Raw genomic sequence first — 25,084 nt, 5'->3', positions numbered from 1 at the left:
TAAATCTGCCTGGTTCTTTCATGCACCATCTGTGTCGGCTTTTTAGTGATGTCTGGTACAGATAGACTTCCACTCAGCTTTATGGTTTTTGATTGTGGGTTTTGATTTGTTTTTTAAATCTGTGTGGATGTCTGTTGAATTTGTCATGTTCTTTCCATGAAAATGCAATCTTGGACTTGGTCATCTTTAAGTACCTAAATTTGCTTGTATCTCGAAGGAATCCCACTAATTTAATTGAATCTTTTCCCAGAGCTCAACTCTTTTGGCTCTATGTTTCGACCGCTATATATCCTCATAAGGTCAAATAAAACAAAGGCATCACTTTTTTTTTGTAGAAAAGATTAGTGTTATTAATTTTACTTAATGTAAAAAAATATATATTAAGAAAGAGTAAAATACTATTGTACGTTCAGCTTATTTGGAAAAAAACAAACCAACAAAAAAAAAAAACCCCAAACACCCCCAAAATCCCAAACCAAACCAAAAACGAGAGAGACAAGAAAACCAGCATGTCTTTTACCTAGGCATGGTGGGTGTTTTTTACTTCTGATTTCAAGTTTTATACTTAAACATTGAAATTTGTCATATCAAGCCTGATATAATCTTGATTAAACTTCGTTAGTTTGATCTCTTCGACTTGGTGGCTGGCTACCAGCTTACCTGAGCAAACTGAGAAAACTGATGATTTTTTTTTTTGTTGTTCTGTTGATGTTCAGAATTATGGGTTTTTGCTACTATGTTTCCAGTTTGAATGGAAGATTAATAACATTTAATATCCTTTCTTCCCATGGTAGCAGGTTGCAGCAGTTTTGTCTTCTGTGTGTTCTAGAATGAGGTAGAAGTTGCAGAGCAGTCTTGAATTTAGTGTTGAAAGTCTAGGTAAGTTTAGAGTAATTGACAGCTAGATATTAATAGCATATGTCTGTACCCAATATTGTACAGTTAGTTTTCTTCCTCTTCCCCATCCCCCTGGAATTTCTTCTTTCTCCTTACAAGACCAGACTATGAAGCCTTTCAGTGTGAATTCAGAGTCTCTTCAGGGGTGATTGAGGCTTGTAGGTATTACCGAACTAAATACAAGTTATCCTTACAGGGGTTTTGTGCTTCAGTAGGATTTGTATTTCTGCTTGCAAGTTCAAGGATAACCTGTTTATATAAAGATAAAACTCTTCTGAGTATTTAGATTTTATCTCTTCGGCAGTCAGGACTGTAGTATCGTGTTATCAAGCAAAGAGGGTCTGTGTTGCTTGCATGTGACCGTCAGCCCGGCTGCACCTGCACAAAGGCAATTCAAGATACCTGGTTTAGTTTTCCCATTTCAATCCACTTTGGAGCAAATCCAGTTCCAGTGGATTTGTAGTCCTGTATCCTTTTGTGCAGTGGTCTGATACTCACATAGTGAGCTGTGACAAAGGCATAGGGAAGATAACTAATGGTAATTTTTAATTGTCTTGAATTTTTTTTCCTTATTTCATGTAGGACCACCTCCAAGTTCTTACCTTCTCACTCTGAGGCTTCATTCTATAACCACAGAGGTGACAGATTGAGTGGGATGCTTGATTTGACATGTTGTTTCTTCTACAGTTGTTGCAGGGTACTTAAACGAGCATGTTGTGCTGTAACCTTAGACAGTTAACAGCTCACGGCAAGCCCTTGGGAGTGACCTGCTTTCCACGTGTCCCATCTTACTCTTGCTTGTGGAACATACAAAGTATTTCTTTCTGTTCTGCACACCAAAGGAGGATTCAGCATGTGTATATGGATGCAACGAGGTGCAAAAATGGGTCCAAGGTCAGGTTCAAGCTAAATTTTGCTGGGGTTTTGTCTACTGATGGCTGGAAAGAAGGGGAAGAGGAACAACAGTAGTGACAATTGTGGGGAGAGGCAATGGAATCTGAACATGATAGGAGAAGTCAGATCCGTAAGTTCTTGCTCAGCTGTGGAGAGTGTGTGTGTATATATATATATATGTGTGTGTTGTGCACATAAATAAACATGCATATGTATGTATTTATATTGGTAGAAAGTAAGATGTGACAAAAATCAAAAGAAGAAAATTCTTACTGCTTCTTCATACTGTCCAGAGTGACTTTCTGAATGCATTATCCATTGAGTTGGCTGGCTGTAAATCTCACTACAAAATGTTCACTAAATTAGTAGTCTTCATTACAGTAGTCCAGAACGTGAAATTTAGTGTCTTTGCACCCCTGTGGTCTTCAACTTGGAATATTTCTGTCATTAAACTAAAGAACTAAAGCCATCTGCTGCCTGCAGTGCACTCATAAAGGGGATCCTCAAATTTTTAATTACGTAAATGAAGTAATGCGGAAGTTATAGCCAGGTGGGAACTGGTCTCTTCTCCCAGGCAGTTAGCAATAGGACAAGGGGACATGGGCTTAAACTCTGCCAGGGGAAGTTTAGGCTGGATATTAGGAAGAAGTTCTTTACGGAGAGAGTGATCAGGCATTGGAATGGCCTGCCCAGGGAGGTGGTGGACTCACCGTCCCTGGAGGTTTATAAACTGAGATTGGACATGGCTCTTAGTGCCATGATCTAGTAAATGGGCTGAAGTTGGACCAAGGGTCGGACTTGATGATCTCTGAGGTCTTTTCCAACCTAGCCAATTCTGTGATTCTGTGATATCTTTAGAAGAATGCTTTAAGTCTCTGTGTTGCTTATAGCTTTAATTGAGGACAGCATATTTAGAAGAATGTCATTGAGAGGCATAATGTGGAATAATAAGTCAATCAAAGAATTCAAAGGCTCTGAAATCCAGTGAGGAAGATTGTTATTTTTTTCTTGGAAATGTCTAGTTGGTGAAATGCTGCTTTGCATCTTTCCAAGAAGGCTTTTCAATAGCTATGTCAAAATGCAACATTCTAAAATGTCAACAAAATTCTGAGAAAACCCCTATGAAATTACCTTTGAAATCTCAGTTTCCTCTCCACGTGGCTCTTTGCCAGCCTGTCCTGTGCGGGGAGGCCCCAGCAGTGCTGGAAAGTGGTTCCTGTCTGTCGCTCCTCCTAGGCAAAACGTTAGTGTGGGGATAAAGGAACTGCTCTGTTTCATCAGACTGAAAAGCTCATGGCCAGTTGTTCATAATGGTGAGCAAAAAAAATTCAAGGAACCAGACAAGCTGTTTATGGTGGTTTCCCTCCATCCCCCCACCTTCTGGTAACAACAGCTGCTGCTAGTAGTGATGTTTTATGCTTAATCTTGACCAGAAGGTGATGCAAAAGTAGTGTGATGGGAAGTTATCTGCTGCTGTGTCCGTTAAACCAGCAGATAGTAGACGAGCTGTGTGAGTTTGCATTTGGCAAAGCCTCAGAGACTTGATCAGCGTAGGTCAGGACTCAGCACTGTTTAGATGTTCCTCTTCCAAAGCTGCAAGGGGGTGACTACCACGCAGTACACTCAATGTAGTGTAGTTTGGATATTCTCCTGTTCCTGCCTTTTTTCACCATTTCCTAAAATGTTAAAAACTGAAGTGTAGTGGAGGACAGTCTTCTTTTCTGTTGTAAACTTTATGGACAGGCATACTTTTTTGCCTGTACTCTGATTTTTTGTGTTTGCCCGTAAAATCATGTGTGCTCTCCCCTCTACTCTGCCCTGCTGAGACCACATCTGGAATATTGTGTCTAGTTCTGGGCCCCTCAGTTCAAGAAGGACAGGGAACTGCTTGATGGAGTCCAGCACAGGGCAACAGAGGTGATTAAGGGAGTGGAGCATCTCCCATGTGAGGAAAGGCTGAGGGAGCTGGGGCTCTCTAGCTTGGAGAAGAGGAGACTCAGGGGTGACCTCATTTATGTTTATAAATATGTAAAGGGTGAGTGTCATGAGGATGGAGCCAGGCTCTTCTCAGTGACAAGCAATGATAAAGACAAGTGGCAATGGGTACAGACTGGAACACAGGAGGTCCATTTAAATTTGAGAAGAAACTTCTTCTCAGTGAGGGTGACAGCACACTGGAACAGGCTGCCCAGGGGGGTGGTGGAGTCTCCTACTCTGGAGACATTCAAAACCCACCTGGACACATTCCCATGTAACCTCATCTAGGTGTTCCTGCTCCGACAGGGGGATTGGACTGGATGATTTTTTGAGGTCCCTTCCAATCCCTAACATTCTGTTACTCTGTGTTTGCCCTTAGAATCCAGTTCTGCATTATATCTACTGTTTTCTCTAAGGAAAGAGCTGATTTTGAAGGTGTGCTTCTGAGTAATGACTCTATATGTGTATGTAGAAGGTGTTGTGCGAGGTACCTGGAGTATTAATACAATCATAGTTTTGATAAAAAAACAACTTTCTTAGATTCAATGACTTAATTGAAATTGAGTAGGGTAATTTTTAAAGTGTTGTATAAAACATGGGTTTGAAAGCTCCATCTTTTCATTTCAATGGGCCACTTAGTGTTTGTAAAAATTGAGAAGTCTTACTTGGATCTGTTCTGCTGTAATTACATTTGTCACAAAAGTGGAGGAAAATAATCTTATAAAACAGGTTTCTCGAATGAAATGTGTGTGGTTGGAGGTGCTCATTTCAAGGGGGTGTGATGAGGGAAAGAAAAATGGGCATAAAAGAAGGATGTTGTTGAGGAGGTGGGGAGGTTTGATGACTCCGTGGTGGCAAAGTGTTGGCCTGAAAGCTGGTGTGTGAGGGGTGCTGGAACTGGCTCTCTGAAGCCATTGCTTTTCCTTCTTCTACAGTAGCATTTAAGATAGTAGGTCACAGGAGTGGGTCATACCTTTAATACGAAGTTTCAAGAAGCAATACAGAAAAAGGCAGATTTTATTTTTTTTTTCTCCTTCTGCCACAGATGTAGCTTAACCATCAGTATCTGTTATTAGAGCTGCCTTATGCAGCAAGAAGAAAGCTGAGAAATGAGGCTGGGCGAGGGGGGAGTAGTGAAGAGCATTCTTGAGATTGTGGTGGCAAGCCTTGGTTCAAAGTAAAATGTAGAGGGGTTTAGCACATTTCTGGCTGTATTACATATTTGGTATTTAAGTATCTGCTTAGGAATGACTGATTACCTTCTGGTAAGTACAGCAGGTTCCCTTGCTATAAGAGGTTTATTTTGTTTCTTTAGTATCCATTTGTTTACTTTCTTTACTAGATCAGTTTAATTAGCAATGCTCAATTCTGAGATGCAAGAAAATCTTGACTTATGAAGAACTGAAATAAGACAAGTTATGAATCCGCAAAGAAGTAAAGACTGTGTATGTATGACTTTTTCAAGCTAGGCTTGTGTAGGTAGTTCCAACTTTTTCTACTCCCTTCCCTTACAAAACCATCCAGAAAAAATTCTATATGTGCTGCTACCATACAAAAGCATATATTTAGAATCTGTTTTAATAATGGCTGAAGCTAATATTCTCCTAGGCATATGGCCTCTGGGAACAGGACAATTAAGTTTCTGCAAGTTTTCAGCAGTATATAAATGAGGTAATATGCTGGAAATCACACATAGGCATTATTCAAATACTGTGCATGGCAATATCTCCTATGTTTCTAAGCAATTTTTGTTTGCTTGTGGAAGCAGAGATGAGATGCGTGCACAGTGGGATATTGAGGTGTTAATTTGGGGAGGTGCAACTTGTCAGTAACTGAAATAACAAGTATATATTTAACTGGGAAATAAGCTTATCAAAATCTTAGGTAACATGATTCTGATACTGCTATTTAAGTCAATAGACATGATTGAAAAATGAATTTATAATACCTGGCACTAGAAATCATTCAATATTTCTATAAATGCTTATAGAGGAGCATAGCAATTTACAGAGCTGACATTTCTTAAAATCTACAACCTTGTAAACTTGATTTTAGTAAAGAAATGGTGTTTATATTTACTATAGTGTGATAGATTAGTAGACTACTGGAGGTATCTGTCAAGATGGCTGTGTGGTATTAGTGTAACAACTTCTTGTTAAGTATGTGAGGGATGTCGTATGTAAGTTAGACTGTAACATTACAGATTGTAGCCTTATTGCTGCAGGCCGTTCTATGTCTCATATTACCTGTTCAAATAACCACGTTTATATTTAGATGATGTATGTTGAGTAAGGTGAGACTGTCTTTACTGCTGCTGACCCATATTCACATTTAATGTTGCATTTACCAAGCTAAATGCTTGGCGATTAATTAGTTCTATTTACAGAAACATGGAAATATGCATTAGGTTCAGTGGAAGTATCAGGTGCATGTGAATTGCTATGTTGCAGTTAGCAGAAGATGCTGCACTTAACTTTAATCATATACGATTGTAATGAGATCTTGTGCACTGCTAGCCTGTGTCAGCAGACACCAAGCAGCTCTCCGTGGAAGAATGCTAAATGAAAGCTGTTTTAGTAATTATGCTGGGGATCTCTGGCCTCATTAGGCAATGGGTCAGGAAGTCAGCTTCCTGAAGTTCCCCCTTCCTCCTCCATGGCTGTGCAAATGTTGCAGCCTGTCAGCAAGTAGTCTGCAGCCCTAGGAAGCCTGTGCCACTGGTACTTCCAAGTTTACCTGTTAAAGCTTCTCTTTCCCCAGTCTATTTTTATGACTTCTGCACTGCTGGAGCAGGGGCTGGGGGAGAGCCCAGGGGTTCATCCTGCTTTCCTCAGTGCTGCTTTGAGCTCCGGTGTTTGAAATCCAAACACTGACTGAAAATCATTTGCTTCTTATTAAAATAGGCTTCTTTAGGACTTGCACAGTTTTGTGGTGTGTTTTTCTTATTCTTAGTCTCTTGAAAATTTTTAGAATATCTTAAGATTCTTGCCCTTGGCAGAGTGAGGAGTGGGAGAAAATGTTGGGCCAAAATCAGTGATCCTGGCCTTTTTTCTCATGTTATGGGGAGAACAGTTGTCACGGTGGAGCCTGGTCTTTTTTCCTCAGACGTTCCTGTAGAAGCAATCCTGACAATATACGGCAAAATAATTCAGTACAAATTCCGTAGCTGAACCATCTCTTCTGAGCAAACAACTTCCTTGATGATCATTCCATATACTGCTGTGTGGCTCTTCTGCTTTGGTGAAGGTTCATCAGAGGTTCCTACACTCCAAGGTCTACAAAAATTATCAGTTATTTTCCTAGATTTTATCTAGATTTTGAAATTTTTTGGCCTTTCCAGAAGTTGCTTGTCTGTCAAAGGGCTGTACTGTAAGGCAGGGATTGGTTGGCACATGTTCTGTAACAAACAAATGCATCTGTGAAAATACTGATCTTTTCTGTTGAAAAATATTATTTGTGCTTTTAAGAAACTGCAAATATTTAACTGTTGCTATATTTACAGGAAAAGTGGGACCAGTCATTTAACATCAGTTATCTCAGATTATATTACAAGAAATCCCCAAATATTGTTACTGTTTTATTGTCTGCTTGGATTAATAAGCATCTCACTTCAGAAAAGAGATGAGTGTTCCTGTTTGTTTTTTTTTTCCTTCTTTTTCTTTTTAACTTCGAAAGACTTGAAGACACTTAGAAACACTAACATAACTGATATTAGTAAAGCCGTACTCATGAAATGCCACTGCAGTCTGAGCATATGTGATAAAATGCTGTCTTCAGCTCTGGAAAGTTGTGTTTATGTTGCTCTGGGTTTCATCTAGACTGGATTTAATTCTCTGTAAGTAGTCCGTGTTTAAAAGAGTGGCTAGCCAGAGCAGCTTCCCTTAAAATCCAATACGCTGAAAGAAGGGGATGTTGACCTTCTTTCTGATGCATTTTCTGGAAAGTTAATTAGCAATGAAACCAGCATCCTGACAGTTGGCTTGAGACTTTTTTTCTCTGTGTCTTGGCTTGTGGGGGGTGGGGGATGGACCAGGGCAGGGTTGAGTGAGGTACTTGAAAAATCAGATAAACTGTTTGTGTTTCCTTAGATTGTCTAAAGAAAGTTCCTACTGAGTGTATCTGCAGTAACCGTGAGATGTTATTTATAATAAATATGTTTTCCTACTCCCTATTCTTAGATTTCATCCTTTCCTTTATAATAGTTACTTTACGAATACCAGTAGGGAATTGAAGAGGAAAAAAATTCCTGCTTTGCTTTCTAAAAAAAAAAAAAAAAAATTCCCCTCTAAGCAAGTCTTTGGTTAAAGACTTCTAGAAATAAGTCCTTCCCTTCCGTGAGATGAGCAGTGTGTTTCTTCTGAGTTCAGATATAAACTGTGGGTGTTCCTTGATAGCAGGAACTCTAGATTGTTTCAGTTCCTCTTTTGAAGTGACTAGTAAAAGTTTGCCATAGTCTATATTGTTTGTTCTAAATATATCAGCTAAATATGAAGTTTCTTTAAAAGGAGATGGAAGTGGTTTTTTTGTGTTTACAGCATTTGGAACATTTACCAGTGTTGCTTTGCATATCATATAGGGCGGAGAAAGTGCTGTATACTGAAATACACTTGGGATTTATGTTTCTGTTTAAGGAGAACAGGAAGCAAACCCAGAAATCTGTCTATTGATGTGACTCTTCCTCCCTTGCAAAAGCATGTTTATTTACTTAAGTATAAAATAGCTTTTCACTGTTTTATCTCTGTCCTTTGGCTTGTCTACTGAAAACAGTAGATACAACATGAGATCTGTTATTATTTGTGTTTTCTAAAATTTAGTAGCACTTATACAGACAAGGTACTGTCTGGCATTTTGGAAAATCCTCTAATATATAATGCAGTAAATGTGATAGGCTTTTCTCAGCTTCGTGTTTTTGGATTTTTTTAATGGTCTCAGTAGTGGTCTGGGTGGTGGGAATACTTGGTAAAGATCTGAACTCAGCTGTGAATTCCCATTTTACCTTCGAGTTATTTTTGACATGGGAGTGTTAATAAGTTTTCTTACAGAACTTAAAAATCTGCTGTGCCTTTTTTTTTTTGCTCTAAGTGGTTTTTAAATAAAAAATAATTACTGGCATTGTCCTTAACATAAAAAAAATGCTTGTTGTCCAAGAATAAGCAAATCTATTGCACAGGGGCGACTTAAAATGTGTTAATTTTTTTTTTACTTATTACTGAGGAGTCAGTGTGAGAATATGTGGTGGAAGGGCTGGTCTGCTCTTGTATTTGTGAAAAATGAAATAGTTTACTTGGCATAACCTTGTCTACTGGTTTGAGACCATAGACACAAGAATGCCACCTAGGATGAGTAGCTATTGTTTGGTTTCTTTTTTTTTTTTTTTTTTAATAAGAATAATTTGTAAAGCTTGTGAAGATTTACAGTAAACCTTTACAAGTTATCTTTTCTTCTTCAAATCGGGTTCATGGTTTTGATAAGCAATTTTAGAATTACTTTGCAAACATGTAAGCTTAACTAGTACGGACTCATATTCCTTTCACTGCTTCTCACTTTCTTTTCCCTCAGGAGTCATCTTGCTTGATATCAGGAGTAGATATGTACAAGTGTCTTCCCAAAATAGAACTGACCCAGTTTATTGGAAGCTTTTGCTCGCAGGTGGTTTTGACTGAAAGGGCTTAAACTTTAAAAGCTATGAATATCAAAATCAAGTTGGAATACCAATTGAATTGGTGCAGAAGAAAACAACAACAAAGTTAAACCAGTAGCTATGACCTTTACAACAAATGTGATAATATTTTTTAGCAGTAATATGTACCTATTTTCCCAATATCTCAAGGAAGTTATAAACAGTTTTTCTTCTAGTTTATATGTTTTCATTTTTAATACAGTATTGAATTGTAATTATTCCTTGTCTAATCAAAACAAATAAAGTGTCCAAACCATCCTGTTACGTGATCATTTCAGGATAGTTCTCCCAATGAATTTCCTTTTCCAAAGCCCTGCATGCATATAATAGACATACTTTCCCAGGTTGTAATAAATGTAATAAGAAAACCACACCAAATCATATGTATAATAAAGTTACCCTAAGAAATACTATTTTATACTTAATCAAAGGACATTCAGAATTTTGTACTTCTGCGTTACTTAAAGTTTCTGGCAGAGCACTGAGGTTTTTTCATATCTGACAGATAATTTTCAGCTAAAGTGAGTGAATGTTCCTATAGTGAGTTTTTCAGATTAAAAAGATGACAGTTGTGACCATAAAGTATAAAAATAGCAATAATAAATCCAAGTCAAATCTACAAATAACCAGTTGAGTAATATGTTTCATGTAGTGGAGGATTACTGTGGTGCGCTGGCTCTTCACGTCATTGGGAGAAGGGGTGTGGAGGAATGATCTGCTTACCAACTATCTGATGCTTTCAGTCATTCGACATTTTTATTGCAGCTCATTTATTGTATTTTATAATCACCTCTAAGCCTGAGACCGAAGATGTTCGTGTAGGATATTGCAGCGTTTCTATCCAGCATCAACCTTTTATTTAGCTCTTATCAGAGGGTCTGTCCAAGCCTACTACTTACGGTTAGCAAAAAAACCTCTCAGATACATGATATTTGATTGAAAAATTGAAAGAAAGCAGATTAGTGTGGGCTACTCTAGACTATTTTCAAATATAGCTAAGTTTTAGGGATGTGTCAGATGAAAACGAACATCAGAAAAATCCAGGTGTCTGTTGTACTCAGATTTGGCAGATTTTTAAGAGACAGAGTACTTGCGTGTTTGCTACACTGTAGGAATGTGTAAAATTCGATATACTTTGCAGAAACTTACTTTGTCTTTAGCAGAGCAATTAGTAGTGAAGTTAGGATTTTGTCTAACTGGATGTATCGCTAGCAAATAGAGCTGTAGGATATATGTTGTTTGTACTGGTAAAAGGGTGACTTGGAGGATAAAGATGGCCAACAAACTGAGACATACTTAAGGCATCCTCTGAAACCAGAAATATGTCTTGATGGTTTATCATATGGATCAGTTATACTTTGCAGGGAGATACTGAAAGTTAATAAATGTTTTAATGGATCTGGAGGTCACAAATACTGGATAGTTTATCAACAAGTAAACTCCAGATGCCCTGGCTGTGTCTTCCCAAGTTGTTTTAGTAAGGAAACTATTGTAATTCCAGTGAAACATACTGTCTGCACCTTACAGTATTGATGGACATAAGTCCTTTGATAAACTATTTTCCAAACTGGGATTTTGTACTATCTGGTATTCTACAGGCATCTGCCCAATATATAGCTGTCTATTTTATTTTTGGTTTTGTTTTTCATTTCTCCAGCAATGGATTCTCAAAACCTAGGGTGATGGAATGAGAATATGTCCATTTAAAGTGTGAATTATGTTAATGTCTTAATGTGTTAATGTGGGAGCAGTTGAAGGCATTTTAGGATGAGCATTTACTGCTGACAAACTGGAAGAAAGACCTGAAATAAATCTCTTAAGAACATGTGGGAAGTGCTACAGTTCAAATAAAAATAATTATTCAAATACATAAAATATGGGGTAACTGCTGAGGCAGTTCACTTGCAGAATATGATCTGGTGATCTGTTGCAGATCATAAACAACAGAGAATGTTTTACTAATATGTAAGAGCAGGCACTGAAGTTCTGCTAATTTGTATGCTTTTGGTTCTTAAGTATCTGATATCAAAACTGGGAAGTCTTTCATCTTCTCTGCTCCGTGCTATTGAGACTCACCTGGAGCCACGTATCCAGTTTCGGCACAGGGAGTCAAGACAGAGGTAACCAGTTGGAGGCTGTCCAGACGAGATAAAAATGATGGGCTATTAAGGAAGCATGAAAAGAGAAACAAGTGAGAATTGACATTCTTTGTTGCAAGCGTGTCTTTCTCTCTCAATAAACATTGAAAAAATGTTTTGTAAGGAAAGGAATAATCTCTCGGAGAAGAAGACGAAGAGTAATTAATCCAGGGAGGGAGATCTAGGCATTAGGAAAAAATACTAATTATGAGAATAGTTGAGCTCTGTAATAATTTGCATAGGAAATCTGAGGCATCCCCATTGTCAGAGAGCTTTTAAGGACAGGTTAGACAAGTATCAGGGCTTGGTTGGTTCCTTGGGTAGATAGATGGGTTAGTGTTCTTGAGGTCCTTTCCAGCTATTTTCTATAATTATCTTGAAAACTACTGTAATAGAAGTGGCTTGTGGAGGAGATAGCATTGATTAGTAAGAGTTGTTTGGTTTCTATTTTAGGCAAGCAAAAATTTCTTTCACTGCACTGGAGTATGTATTTGGATAAGTCAAATAAAGTGCTGAGAGGAAAATACTTCTGTGTTTTGATGAGAGCGAGATAGCATTTACTACATTTACATACAGAAGTTACATTTCCCAACCTCTTATTTTTCTGCAAATGCATTTGTTTTTATAGGTGCTTCTGCCTTGCACAGGTACAAAGTTCAGTATTACCCTGAGTGCCTTTCTTTACCTTGCCTTGGTTTCTGTGATAACTCTGGAAAGTGAAGATGTATTCAGTAATTTAAAACTGATATAGAAAGATGCTAGGCACTTTTATACTAGACTGTCATGATGTCTTTTAAATCAAAATTTCTTAAAAAAAAATTACTGCTTCTGGTTTTATAATTATTAAAGAGTAGCTGTTATTTATATATTTGTTAGTGTCTGTATCAGAGGACCATACCCTCATAAATTTCTAGTAATTTCTTTTTCTTTGTTTCTTCTCCTGATCAAAATGGCTTCGCCTATACTGTTTTTTAGGTCTAGTATTATATGACATCAGGTAGTAATGCTTTGATTTTGTTGTTGTTGTTGTTGTTGTTGTTTTCAGGTCTCTGTCTTGAGAAGTTGCCAATTTCTTCTTCAGCTAGCAACCTCCATGTGGACCGTGAACAGGAGATAGTTACGTGCTACGAGAAGGCTGGGGATATTGCTCTTTTATACCTTCAGGAGATAGAAAGGGTAATCCAGGATGATTTGCTTAACTGAAGAATTGCATGGCTCATCTTTCATCGATGTATTACCAACATTTTGGTAACTCAGCTAAAAGAAATCTAGTATTTGTTTTCTTAGGCCTTCAATGTACACTTAAAATTCTGAGTGTGCCTTAATAACTGTCCTGACTGTTCTCTCATTCTGACCTCTCAGAAAATACTGCTAGTAGTCTAAAAAGGGACAGAGCTCCTCTGAACTACTACGTATATTCAAGATATGCTGATCTGTGGCCTTTTGTTACTCTATGGTAGTTCATGTATGAGCATTGCATTATGGTGTCTTTCAAATGCACATGTAGTAATATGTACATTGTATGTATATATTTACAAGCTTTTTCAGATAATTCTTGAAGAATTAATTTCAAAATGAAACTATGAAGATGGAAAATTAATCTGGTTGATGTTTGTTCGGAGGCAATAACTTAACTGCTTTTAAGTCCTCCTTATAAAACTGCTTGCAGGTAAAATTCTGAAGTAACATTGTACCTGTCAGCAAGACACTGATGTAGCAGTGGGGTGTCCGGAACAGTAACAGGAAGTGTGTTTACTTCAACTAATAGGTACAACCCTGGGACAGTGCAAGTATCACCAGATATGATAGCTCATAAACATCTGATTTTAAAATGTAGATAAACTTGAGATAAATCATAATAGTTATATAAAACTCATCAGGGCAATGTTCTTGGACTTGATGGCCTGTTTGTCTTTTTATCTCATTAATATATTACTCACTGTATCTATGAAACTGTTAAAAGTACTTACATATTTTTCCCTGAGGAGGCAGTTGTCTACATCTGAATCTGGACTCTAGAGTTGCTCTACTTTTCATGCTACCTATGAGTAGAAAGCTGAAAATCTGAGGTACTTGATATGTAGGAGACCTCTTTTTTTTTTTTGTTGAGGTAAACTGGTGTATCTGAGCTTCTTAATGTTAGTCAAAATATAACCAACAAACAGCTCTGCAAACTATTAGGCAAATTGCTGTTTTCTTTTTCCCCCTGTTTTATAAGTTACAGATTATGAATTAGGGAAAATTAAAGTTACACTCTTCATTTGGAGAGACCCTAACACTTCATTATTTAAAAGCCTCAGGCTTTTTCTCAATTTAAAAAGATACATAGGCACTCTTATTTCCTCCTCTTAATTTGCACCAATAACCTCCTTGTCTTCTATTTCTTACCACCTAGCAGAAACCTTTCACGTGTTATAAATACTTTAAAAAAAAAATAAAGAAGTACACTTTGTTTGTAGGAATTACACACTACTGCATTTTATTTAGACTTTGAGATGTGTCTGGACAAATCACAATACGCTTGGGGCTCTACTCTGGCTTGTGAACACTCTTAGCATGGAGGAAGCTGGCAGCGTCCATCTGACGCTCTGAGAAGTATTGCTGAGAAGCCTCAGGCCGGTCACTTGACAGTTATCTTTGACAGGGTTATTTGATACAGTTTGGGGTCACACAAGTGGAAGGAAAGGCAAAGGAAACTTTAATGTGATGGGGGATTAAAAGTAATTTACACTGGTCTTTAAATACATGCACGTTTTTTATTTTCTGAGGATTTTTTTGGTTTGAGTTTGTTTGTTTGTTCTGTTATTGCCTTTTAGTGGCTGGTAGACTATGTGTGGTGAACATGAAGGCAAATGAAAGCTAATAGCTCTCCATTTTGAGAGAGAATTTTTAATGCTGATGTAATATAAATCTGCTATTTCTAAACTGGCTTTTGAAAATCACTCTGGAGATAGTTTTTTTTAATTTTCTTATTGCTTTCTGCAGCAGGCTTTCCTAACCTAATAGAGTTCAAGATTTTGAATACCATCACCTCCTGCTACTGAATGTGCTTTTTCTTACGCTTCTCTTTTGTATCCCAAAAGTTTCAGTAGAAGTATCATGATTTTTTAGCTGCATTTCTGCTTGGTGAAAAAGTTACCTTTAAAAGGATATAGCCAAGAGCAAAAAGATTTCTATTTAGGTGGGAGTGGAGGTAAGTATAGAAATATTCTATTAGCCATCGCCTCCAAATGAAAGAGGCTTCTCCAACAGTAAGTATTAGCTTCTGTGTAGAAGTCTGCAACACTTTTTTTTTTTTCTCTAAATAGTTTTTTTTTTTTTCCTTTTTCGTCTGTTTTCTTAGGTGATTAATGCCAATTTACAGAACAGAAGCCCTAAGCCAGGGCCCACTGCACATGAACAAGAACTTGGTTTTTTCTTGGAAACAGGGCTTCAAAGAGCACATGTTTTATATTTCAAGAACGGGTAAGATTTGTTTCTCCTTCTTTTGTTTGCCTTTTATTTTTAGGTTTTGTATTTATGATCTAACTGGGTGTCATAATTTTTAGCAATTGTGAATTGTGTAATCATGAGGCCTCTTATTAATAAAGTAGTAGTATTTTGGATGAAATAGTAAGGCTGCCCATATTGTATTTATTTACAAATTGTAAAATTGTTTAATCAAAGTATATTAAACAGAAAGCATTTTATATTTTTACTTACTAAATGTAAGAACTGAAAATATCTTAAAGTTTAACTGTTTGAAATTTCCTTTATTTTATTACTAGGCATTGTTAGAAAGTCATTGACGTATTGAAACTCTTTATTTTTATAGCTCTGATTTTATAATTTTTTTCCAAATCTCTTCAGTTATCACTTATTTTAACATTATGCTGCAGGATAAATGTGCATGAAGATCAACAGTATGTATACAATTATACAATTTCCATTGTACCCGCTCTATAGATCCTTATAGATTCTGCATGGGAGATCCTCTGTAATTTATTTTAAATAAGGCTTCCCTCAAAAGCCTAAAAATAAATTCATGTATTACAGAAAATGAAAAAAGGATACAACTCTCCATTTTTTTAGGAGCTTCAGAACTTGGCACAAATGGTTTTTAAGTACATTTCTGACATTTGTTGTTGAAATCCCATAGTTGAAAAGTCGTTTGCAGGGCTAGGAAAATGTGGTTTAATTGAAATATTGGCACTCTTGATGGAACTACTGCTTTGTACCAAAAATGTTGCTTATTCTTTTGAATACATAAACAGGAGATGAAGGGAAATCGTGCAGTGTCTGTAAAGAGTTCGAGATTTTAATGCACGGGTGGTAGAGTGACAAAAGGCTACCTAAGTTGTTAAACCCTTCAGGGATTTCAGCGTGGAAATGATCACTAAGCTTTTGAAATCTCATTCTTACAGTAATGAGGTAGTGCTGCAATAATGCATGAGCTAAGACTTACATTGTAATTCTGTTTTCATCATTTAATTGCAGGAGGAATGGAATGTTCTGAAAGTTTGGTTTTTTTTTTTTTTTAATTTACCAGAGCTAAAAATAAAATTTCTGGTTTTGTGCCTGCATAAAAGATAAAATATATGTATTGCAAGTATCCCAGTGGTGATCATGGTTAAGAATAAGCTAAAATTTCCGTATTTTGAAGAATTTTGATTGAAGGCCAGGAATGGAAATGGTCCATTTATTCTGACATGCTGTGCCTATAAGCAACAAGCAGTAGATACAGCAGATTAAGATTAAGAAAACAATAAACAACCCGGCAAAAAAGTCAGGTAGTGGGTTATTAAGGACCATCCAGGCCATAGTAATGTTTTCCTAAACCATATCCATTGGTCTGGTGTGAATCTTGAAAGGCCGATTGTATTCCACGTACACTCTAATCCTTCACAGGGAAGCTGTTGGTGTTCCTGTTAACTCCTACATAAGCAGATAATCTTTTTTTGCAGTCTTGGGTACAATGGTCACTTGCAGTTTACAAGCTAATTACACATGATATATTTAATTTTAAATTTCTTCTTTGAATCTCATTGGCCAGAGTTGCTTTTTTGTGGTATGAGAGGAAGCAAGATGTTAGGAAAAACAGCTCTGTGCCAATCATTATTTTATGTATTCCTGCCATTATATCCTTTAGTTTCCTTTCTTGATTTAGAGCCAATTCAATTCTTTCAAGATTTCCTAATAAGGTCATTGTTCCAGGCTGCTAGTTATGTTGTTGCTTTTATGCGTCCCATCTTCTTCTTTAGTTCTTAACTTGTTCTCTTCAGTTCTGGAACACCCTTTAAATATGCACTTTTCTAATAGTGACAAATTTATAGCATACATTTATTTTAAGAATGCTTTGCGTGGTTTTTGTATTTGACATCTCCCTTCATGTTAGGTTTATAGAAATTAGATTCAAGATCTTGCCATTGAGCTTTACAACATCAATCTAAAATGGCGAAGATTATGTGAAGATTTTCAAGGAGAGGAAATGTATAGGCAGTTTAGAAATGGAAACATTTCTTTTAAATAAACTTTTTTTTTTTTTCAATTGAAGCTGCAGATATTAAAAAGGGCTTCAATTCTGAGGAGGAGGCAGGGAATCACCAGAGTTTAATTGCCTGTGAGTGATGGGGACAAGGCGAGAAGTGTGGCTGTCTGTTCTTATAAGCAGACTAAATCTGCTATTCATACTGCAGTGCAGTAGAATCTCTTCTTTGTGTATGTTCGTGAAGTGAGACTCATACTTGGAAGAGTTAAATCTGAAATAAAAGCTCCTTTCACCAAACTGTAACTTGGCATTGGTTTAAGTCAGTTCAAATGTTATCCTGTTACCAGCATAGTGGCTGTGGCAATTTATGCATTGTAGCATGCTTAAAGATCTGACTGGATGTTTCTGGATAAAATAAATGGATTTTTATTGGATTTTTTTAAACTTCGGTTCTACTCCAGTAAGTACTAATAAGCATCTCTCAAAATCTGCTGGAGAATTTAATTTGCCTAAAGCCCTTTTGCTATGGAGTGGGTTGTGGTTGTTGCTGTTGCCATATATCTAAGGGTCAGTTGGCTAATTGCTGCTTATAATTACATATAATTTTTGTGCATGTGTCAGTTACAAACTAGAAAAGGAAATAAGATAACTTATGAACTATTATTAGTTTATATAATTTATATACTATTACTAGTTCTAGCAGTAATGTGGGGAATATCGCTGACTACCCAGAAAGCTTGTTGGTCCACTTTGAATTTCCCCTTTGTTCACTAACTGTACAGAGATTTTCTTTTAACCTAAGATACCAAGTTTTTGTAGAGCATTAAGTGACAATCTTTCAGATATGCATTATCTTGTATGAGAAACTAGAAAGTGTGTGAAACCTAACTTGGCCTAACTTGCTAAGTGCTGGCATTTTGAAAATACATGGAAAAGAAATTATCTAGAAAGTGGCAATAGTTTGAGTGGAAGGATGTTATTTTAGTGCTCTATTAAGATACAAATCTGAAAGTAATGTTTTCTTCCCAAGTGTACAGAATTTTAGCAAAGAATCAAACTAAATACTCTTATCCCTTGGGAGCAGCGGAATGTTTCAGCTTGGAAATGAGTAACGAAGTTGAGGAAGCTGTTTTAAAACTTAAAGTAGGGTATATGTGCTTTTAAAAAAACATTCTGAAATATGTACGTTTAAATGTCTTTCAGGCTGATTACACAACTTCCATTTAGTCGAGTAGTTGCTTTGTGATTTCAAATTGAAGGAGTTCAAAGTCTTGATGTTGTTCCAAGAAAAGCTATGAGCTCTGGAACTTTGACATTTTTGACAGTAGTACTTTAACATGGCTGTCCTCAATTTAAATGTTCCTGAGAGAGAGAGAGGACAGTAGTTTATGTACCCAGTAATCCTTCTATCCCAGTATTTCTGTTGTATTCATGTTATAAGATAAAAAAGACAAATTTAAATTGTAAATGGTTTTTGTTTTTGATGTAGCAATGTTCAGAAATATCCTAGAAGTGTATGCTCTGAAAGCAAGAGCGCTGTCTAGTTGGAGTCTAAAATCAGGTGGCTGTCATGTGAAAACCAGTCTGGGCCACCTTCCAAAGCTTGCTCTTGTGGCTTCTTCTGTGTCACACACCCTCTCCAAGCGTATTGCTCTGTCAGAGTCCAGGATCCATACTGCAATTTGGTCTGAGCTCCATCATGGTTCACATGCTGAATCAAAGCCTGAGGAACCTGGACCAGATCTGTACTCCTCATGGTGCTGTTCCCTGTGCTGGCACTGCAGCAGTGAAGCAAGACCTTCCCAGTCTTCTCCATGAAGTTGTTTTTCAGCAACTGGCTTTTTTCTCAATGGAAGATTAATGCCCCCAAACCAATCCAGAAAACCTCAACCACTTTTTCTGCGTATAATTGATTTTTATCGGCTTACGAAAGGTTTGGCAAGTGCAAAAAAACCCAAAACCAACCAACCAAACATGCACAAAACCAAACCTCCTTAGAGCTACTCGAGTATAGGACTTGTCTGTGTAGAAAGTTTCTTTTACCTGTTTTTCTTTTTCCACATAGCATGAATAGGAATAGCATAGGAATATAGGTCTCATGCTAGTGAGGGAGACTGGATGGAAGCTAATCCATAAGTGCTTCTCTTGCATGTGTACATGTATAGAGTGCTTGCAGCTGAAGATTTTACAGTGAAGAAATCCATAAAAGAGAAGGATTTATTTAACTACTTGATATAAATGCACATCAAGGCACTGTATGACACACTGTATGACACACTCTCCACTGTGTTAGAGTACAGTGCTAGATGCCCATCGCTCTCTGAATCTGCTGAGATCTTGTTGAATATCCTACATTAGTCTCAAAACAGAATACAAAGTAAGGTGAAATTCAGGAACATGGAAATCCTATGAAGTACTGCGTTCTTTACATGTGAGATATCACTGGTATATTGGAAAGTCAGCTGGAAATTACTTCTGTGGCAGTTTTCAGAACAACTTTGTTCTGGAGATAACTGTTTTCATGTTTATGTGGTTAGGAAAGTAAGGCAGTATATATTCAAGATACAGACAAAAATGAGTTTTGTGATTGCTAACAAAAATGAGTTTTCAGAATATACTTCAATATCTGCCATATCAGATGCTTTCCTCATGCTTATATAAGATACTGTTCTTACTCTGTTAGTTTTCATTGAAACAACAATATATTTGAATGCAAGGGGAAATTATTATTCCCTCAGATTCAACTAAGATCCGCTATCAGGAATACTTTCTCTTGCAGTCCTTGTCGTGTGTTTACTGCTCAGAATTGTGTCTTCAAGAGTTTAAAATAAGATTCCATAGTGAAGTGATAGAGAATCTGACATTTTACATGGAGGACTGAACTGGATATAAACATGAAGGAATTACTTTTATTCAAAATAATTTCAAATAACTTTGTAATAATTAGTTATACAAAGCACACTGAAAGAGTAATGTTAGTATCTGAGTTGATCTTAAATTTTGAATAATTTTAATAATTTGCAGTTGGAATTCTGACTCTAGCTCACTTTTTCTGAGACAATATTGAGTGCTTTTTAGCCCACGAACTCCAAGTCTTGCTGACTCTGCCTGTTGCTCACATTTGCAAGCATCAAATTCAAGGGTCTGGGTTTATGTTGTGTTGTGATGGGTATTAAACAAAACAGCATTGGAGCCTTAAACTGGGGAGGGAGTAGTTAGCGCACTTCCCCTGCTCCCCTCAACATACTTGCTGTCTTTAATGCTCTTATTTTTACTTCCTTCTCTGATTCCGATTTTGTTCTGAAGAACACTGCTTCATGTGCCAGCTATCACGTGGCATGGCTGTGCCAGAAGTTTGTTGCTTTGTTTTCTTCTTTTTGTCCGTTCCCTTGCAGCTTGTACGACAGGGATTCACAAGGTCACACAGGCTGGAAGGGCCAGCTGAGCCTCAGCCCTGATTGCTACACAGCCGGCACAGAGCTGCTTGCTCAGGGCCTTGGCCATTGGTTCTGCCTGTTGTTGAAGATCTGGTGAAGTCTGGGGCTTAGGTGTTTTGTGAACAATATTCATGAGATATATCACCTGAATATGAGCTGCAGTAACCTACAACTCGTTAAATATTTCGAGTTTCTTTCTGTTAAAAGTGATTTTTCTCTACAAGACAGTTAGTTGCTCTACCTGGATGATAGCTATTTTCACCAACAGAAAGATTTTGTTCTATGAATTTGGCCTTTTCTATTAAATCTTTAGTAATAGTTTAACTTGGAGCTTTTCAGTATTTTTTAATTATTTGTTACTAACTACGTTGGCTCTTGTTGAAATCGTGTTTTTAAACTGGTTAATATTATGCTGCCAGTTTTAACTGCAAAAATGTTAATTGACCCTGTAACTTCAAAAGGAGGAAATTAGAAGGTAGGAGGACTAATTGGTGCTACATTTCTCTATGTTAATATTAGAAAGTCATTTGCTAAGCGTTAAGGTAAGTTTGTCAAGGAAAGAGTGCATGTATTTTGGTCACAGTGGTGATAAAGAGAACTGGCTCTGGGAAGAATTAGGAGACTATGTACAGAGATTTAAGAAAAAAAAAAGGCTAACAATAGTAAAGGGGGATCCATCTTTATTTTAAATAGTAATAACTGTTCGTAAGCTGTTTTTCAAAGGGTTACTGAATTATATTTTTTTGTCTCTTTGGCACTGTCCTCTTAAGCTATAGGCAGTGCTGTAGCAATCAAATTGTCCCAGCATGTTTATATTCAATTCAATTAGTGAACAGGAGACTGGTACAGTGCTAAGAAAAGCTGAATATTGTGCTGGTGTTTGAGGCTGTGTGTGTCTGTTTTCATTTGTTATTGAGGTTGAAGACATTTGAAAATTCATCAATTCTTTCAAAGTATCCATTGCTCCAGTTATTTCCTTGTCATTGACCGAGCAATTTACAAAGTTGCTTCTAGTTATTTAAGATAAGAAGCACTGTTAGACTGACCATGGTGAATATTCTCTCCTGTGTATACCTTGGAGACATAATACATGTTACAGAAATGCTGTACACCAGTTGAAGGTTGAAACTCCATATCCTTTCCTTTTAAGATACATTAACTGACAGGATAATGTGTTATATGACCAGTTGACTGAAGATTGCCTTTTTCTTTTTTTTTTTTTTTTTTTTTTTTTTGTGACATTCAAGTGTTTTCATGTTTGTACCAAACCAGTTTTGTGTAGGTTTGGTACATGTCTTAAATCTGACTTTTCTGCATCTCAAATTCTTTTTCCAGTGCTGGCCCACTATCCCAAATGACTTTTTTTTTTTTCTGAACTCACATTTGGTTTACTGTATTTTAAGCATGAGAAGGTAAAAGTAACACTTCCTTCCCTGGCTGTATGATAGTGCCCATGTGCATTTTATTTCTCTCCTGTGCATATGTATAAATAATTTTGACAAAATTTCAGTGCTTTTTTGTTTACTAAATCCCCATGTTACTGCAGCATGGGTATTTTAAAACAGTGTTTCTTTGGAAACAAGTAGCTCCTCAGAGATCACATTCAAACAGACGCATGTCTGGTAGGCAACCCAGCAGTGAAGTGATCTCAATTACTTTACTGTGATATTTTTATGAGGCTATTGGCAGGATAGTTTTTAGAGCTGGTTTTATGTTCCTTCCTGAAAGAAGTGTTGCTGTAAGCCTCATGCGTAGGAGTGCTGCATGAATTCTTACCCACAATGAATGAACAGAGGGGGAGTATAAAGAAAGGTGATTGCTAATAAATACTCTATTTGTGCATTTTGAAGTATTTGCACAGACTTTTCTTTTCAGAAAGTGTTGTCCCTCTTTGTAGATACAGTTCACATTTTGTGTGTTGTATGTAGTATGAATTTGGAGAGATTTGGCTCTCCTTGCTTTTGCCCGAGTTAATGTATTGAGTTACACTGAACACTGGTTCATTATTAATTTGAAGAGTATAACAATAAAAGACACCTTAGTAAGTGCTGTTGTGTAGGAAAGAATAAAGGAAATCTTGTCCTCTATTACTTTGGATTAGTATGAAAGCCTGATAGCAAACAGAAGAGTTGGCAATGAAAGGACGAAAGTCTTATCAACTCTACTGATGGATAAGTGGTACATAAACAACTTGAAGTAGTGGAAAACTGTGAGTGTTTTTCCAGTTTTAACATCTTTAGCTAAACAGAAACAGTAGCTTCAAACTTAAACCTCTCCAGGGTTAGCAAGGGAGTTAGAAAATCAACAAAGATTTGATAACCTCTTGGTTTTGTTTGTTGTTAATTTTTTTTCTTCTCCCTCCCCATGTTAATTTTTGCTGTCACTTTTTGCACTTAATTTATTGCTGGTTTTACGCTACTGTCCAGTGTGTTACACTTTGCCTTTCATGTTGGACTTGGAGGAACACTTTGAATTGCTGACTTCATGCTGGTCATAAAGAATCCCTCCCCAAGACAGCCAGGCGTGGTCAGTGGCAGGAATACAGTGTCAGTGAATTCCCCCCTTCCCAGCTCAGCTTTATTCTTCATAGGTGTCGCCCCTTGTTTGGTTTCATTGCAAGAATAGCTCTGTATTCCTCCCACCCTTCTCTTCTTTGGTGTCACCGTTGGGAGGGATGAACCACGTGCACTGCTCAGGGTTTGGCTTTGTTGTTACTTAGCACTGTTTCTGATCAAGTATCTGATATGTCACTTCAGATCTTGGCTTCCTTCAAATGTTATGGTATTGTTGATGCATCCCACCTGTTTTGTTGCTGCTTAAAAACCTTGCATCTTAACAGGATATACTTCCTTTGTAGTTTCTGCTGATGATTTCTGACCTTTGAATCTTTAAGACAGGTTGTAAAACCATGCCCATGTTGGTCACTCCACTGAAGTTCTCCATGCATTTCCCATGCTTGATACTAAACTGAGTGACCTCCTAAGTCTTCAGTTTGCTATTCTAAACAAAATCACTGTTGGTGCTGCACATGCTTCTTTCTAGTTCTGCAGGAGTTTTAATATTTACTTTTATATATAGATAAAATAACTCTATAAAGTTTATGACCTTACAAATTGATGAGTACTACAATATTAAATATTTACCAGAGTAAATTCTATTTACTTTATTCCCTCTGTTAACTGATTTCCTTAGTAAAATTTTCTGACATGTTTAGCACATTTTCTCCTTAGACCTGAGGGAAAACAGACACAGACATTAGTCACAGCCCACCTGAAGCACCATCAGTTGTGCAGAAGACAACATTGTCCATTTGGTCAGATGTTTAATGAAGTTTTTGCAGAAAGCCATAGAATTTCATTCTCTTTTTTAATTAAATTCATCTTTGTAGGGCTATATGGAGCAATTTCTCTAGTATGGTAGATGATGTGCCTCAGTTTAGGATGTTGTTCAGTTACTGTGAAAGAGTTAATCTCTAGATTAGTCACATTTCTTAATTTTGCTTATATAGTAACTTGATTAAATGTAAAATAATTTCTGTTCTTAATGTGTAAATTACTCTTAATTTGCTGAAAATCATTAGTGAGAGTGTAGAGATTTAAAACATTGTTATATTTTTTGTGTAAACATGTCAGTCATACCAAAGTTACTGAAATGCCGCTGTTGTGCTTGGCTCATGTATTAAGAGTTTTGCCTGCCCTTACTCCTTCTCTTTAAAACAAATACCTTTGTTTTCTTTGCTCTTGGAATTCTTGGGAGGAAAAAAAACCTTTAGAACTTATCATGTACCATTGTGTTAACAAACATTGCGTTTCTTTTTCTTGAAATAAATATGGAGCAAAAGAGAGGAGAGAGTATGCGCGTTTGGGAAGTGAGCTCAATTCCAAAAACTATTTCTGTTTCATCGCTTCCATGAAGCAAGCTAGATCTCGTTGTTCTCAGTTTTTATAGTTTTAAATTAGATATAGTAAGCTTCTGTAGTGAGGTAATAGTTAGGCTAGCGTAAGTAACTTAACGTACTCACTGGGATGGCTTTAGATATACTTTTTTCTCTTAAATGGGATAAGTACAAAAATTTTTGCTACCAAATGGCAGAACAGGTGAGGTTTGGTCTAAGATCACTAAGCAAGGATTTATTCTAATTCCATGTTTAATCTATAAAAGGCAATTTTAAACTAAATATATGGGGTTTTTTAATTGATAAGCATCAGGGAAATGCCTGACAAAGAAATCTCACACCAATGGAGAAGATATTATCAAAATATGTTGTAAATAAAAAGTAAATTAATCTTATCAGCTTTCTGAGGTCAAATTTAAAACTTTTGTACCCTGTTTTGAGTATATTGTGATTAGATCTCACTCCCTTTGTTATAAGGAATGGTGTTAGGTTCTTTTTCCTAACATCTTTCAAATAGAGAATGCTTCTTATTCAGCAGTTTCATCATTTTCTACTTCTTTTTTTGATGTGTGTATGTTTAAGAACACAAAGATAAGGAGGATTTGTCTGGGGTGTGAGGTTTATCTGGACCACTACTGTCAAAGCACTGCGGTGTCTGATGCCAAACATGCTTTTTAAAACCAAGAAACTTCTTGGTGG

General features: G+C 36.8%; 1 protein-coding gene across 3 annotated transcripts in view; it reads left to right on the top strand.

Moving 5' to 3' along the window:
• TTC7B (tetratricopeptide repeat domain 7B) overlaps positions 1-25,084 on the top strand; it is a 145,473-nt gene that overhangs the window by 22,407 nt on the left and 97,982 nt on the right. For all 3 annotated transcript variants that reach the window (XM_065839842.2, XM_065839840.2, XM_071809553.1), the window contains exons 4-5: positions 12,632-12,762; positions 14,930-15,051. In XM_065839842.2, the coding sequence (XP_065695914.1) occupies positions 12,632-12,762; positions 14,930-15,051 (253 nt within the window). The remainder of the gene's footprint in view (positions 1-12,631; positions 12,763-14,929; positions 15,052-25,084) is intronic.

The sequence above is a fragment of the Patagioenas fasciata genome, chromosome 5 (assembly GCF_037038585.1).
Source record: "Patagioenas fasciata isolate bPatFas1 chromosome 5, bPatFas1.hap1, whole genome shotgun sequence".
Classification (NCBI taxonomy): Eukaryota; Metazoa; Chordata; class Aves; order Columbiformes; family Columbidae; genus Patagioenas; species Patagioenas fasciata.
Note: the sequence above shows the minus strand (reverse complement) of the source record. Positions and strands in the feature narration are given on the sequence as shown.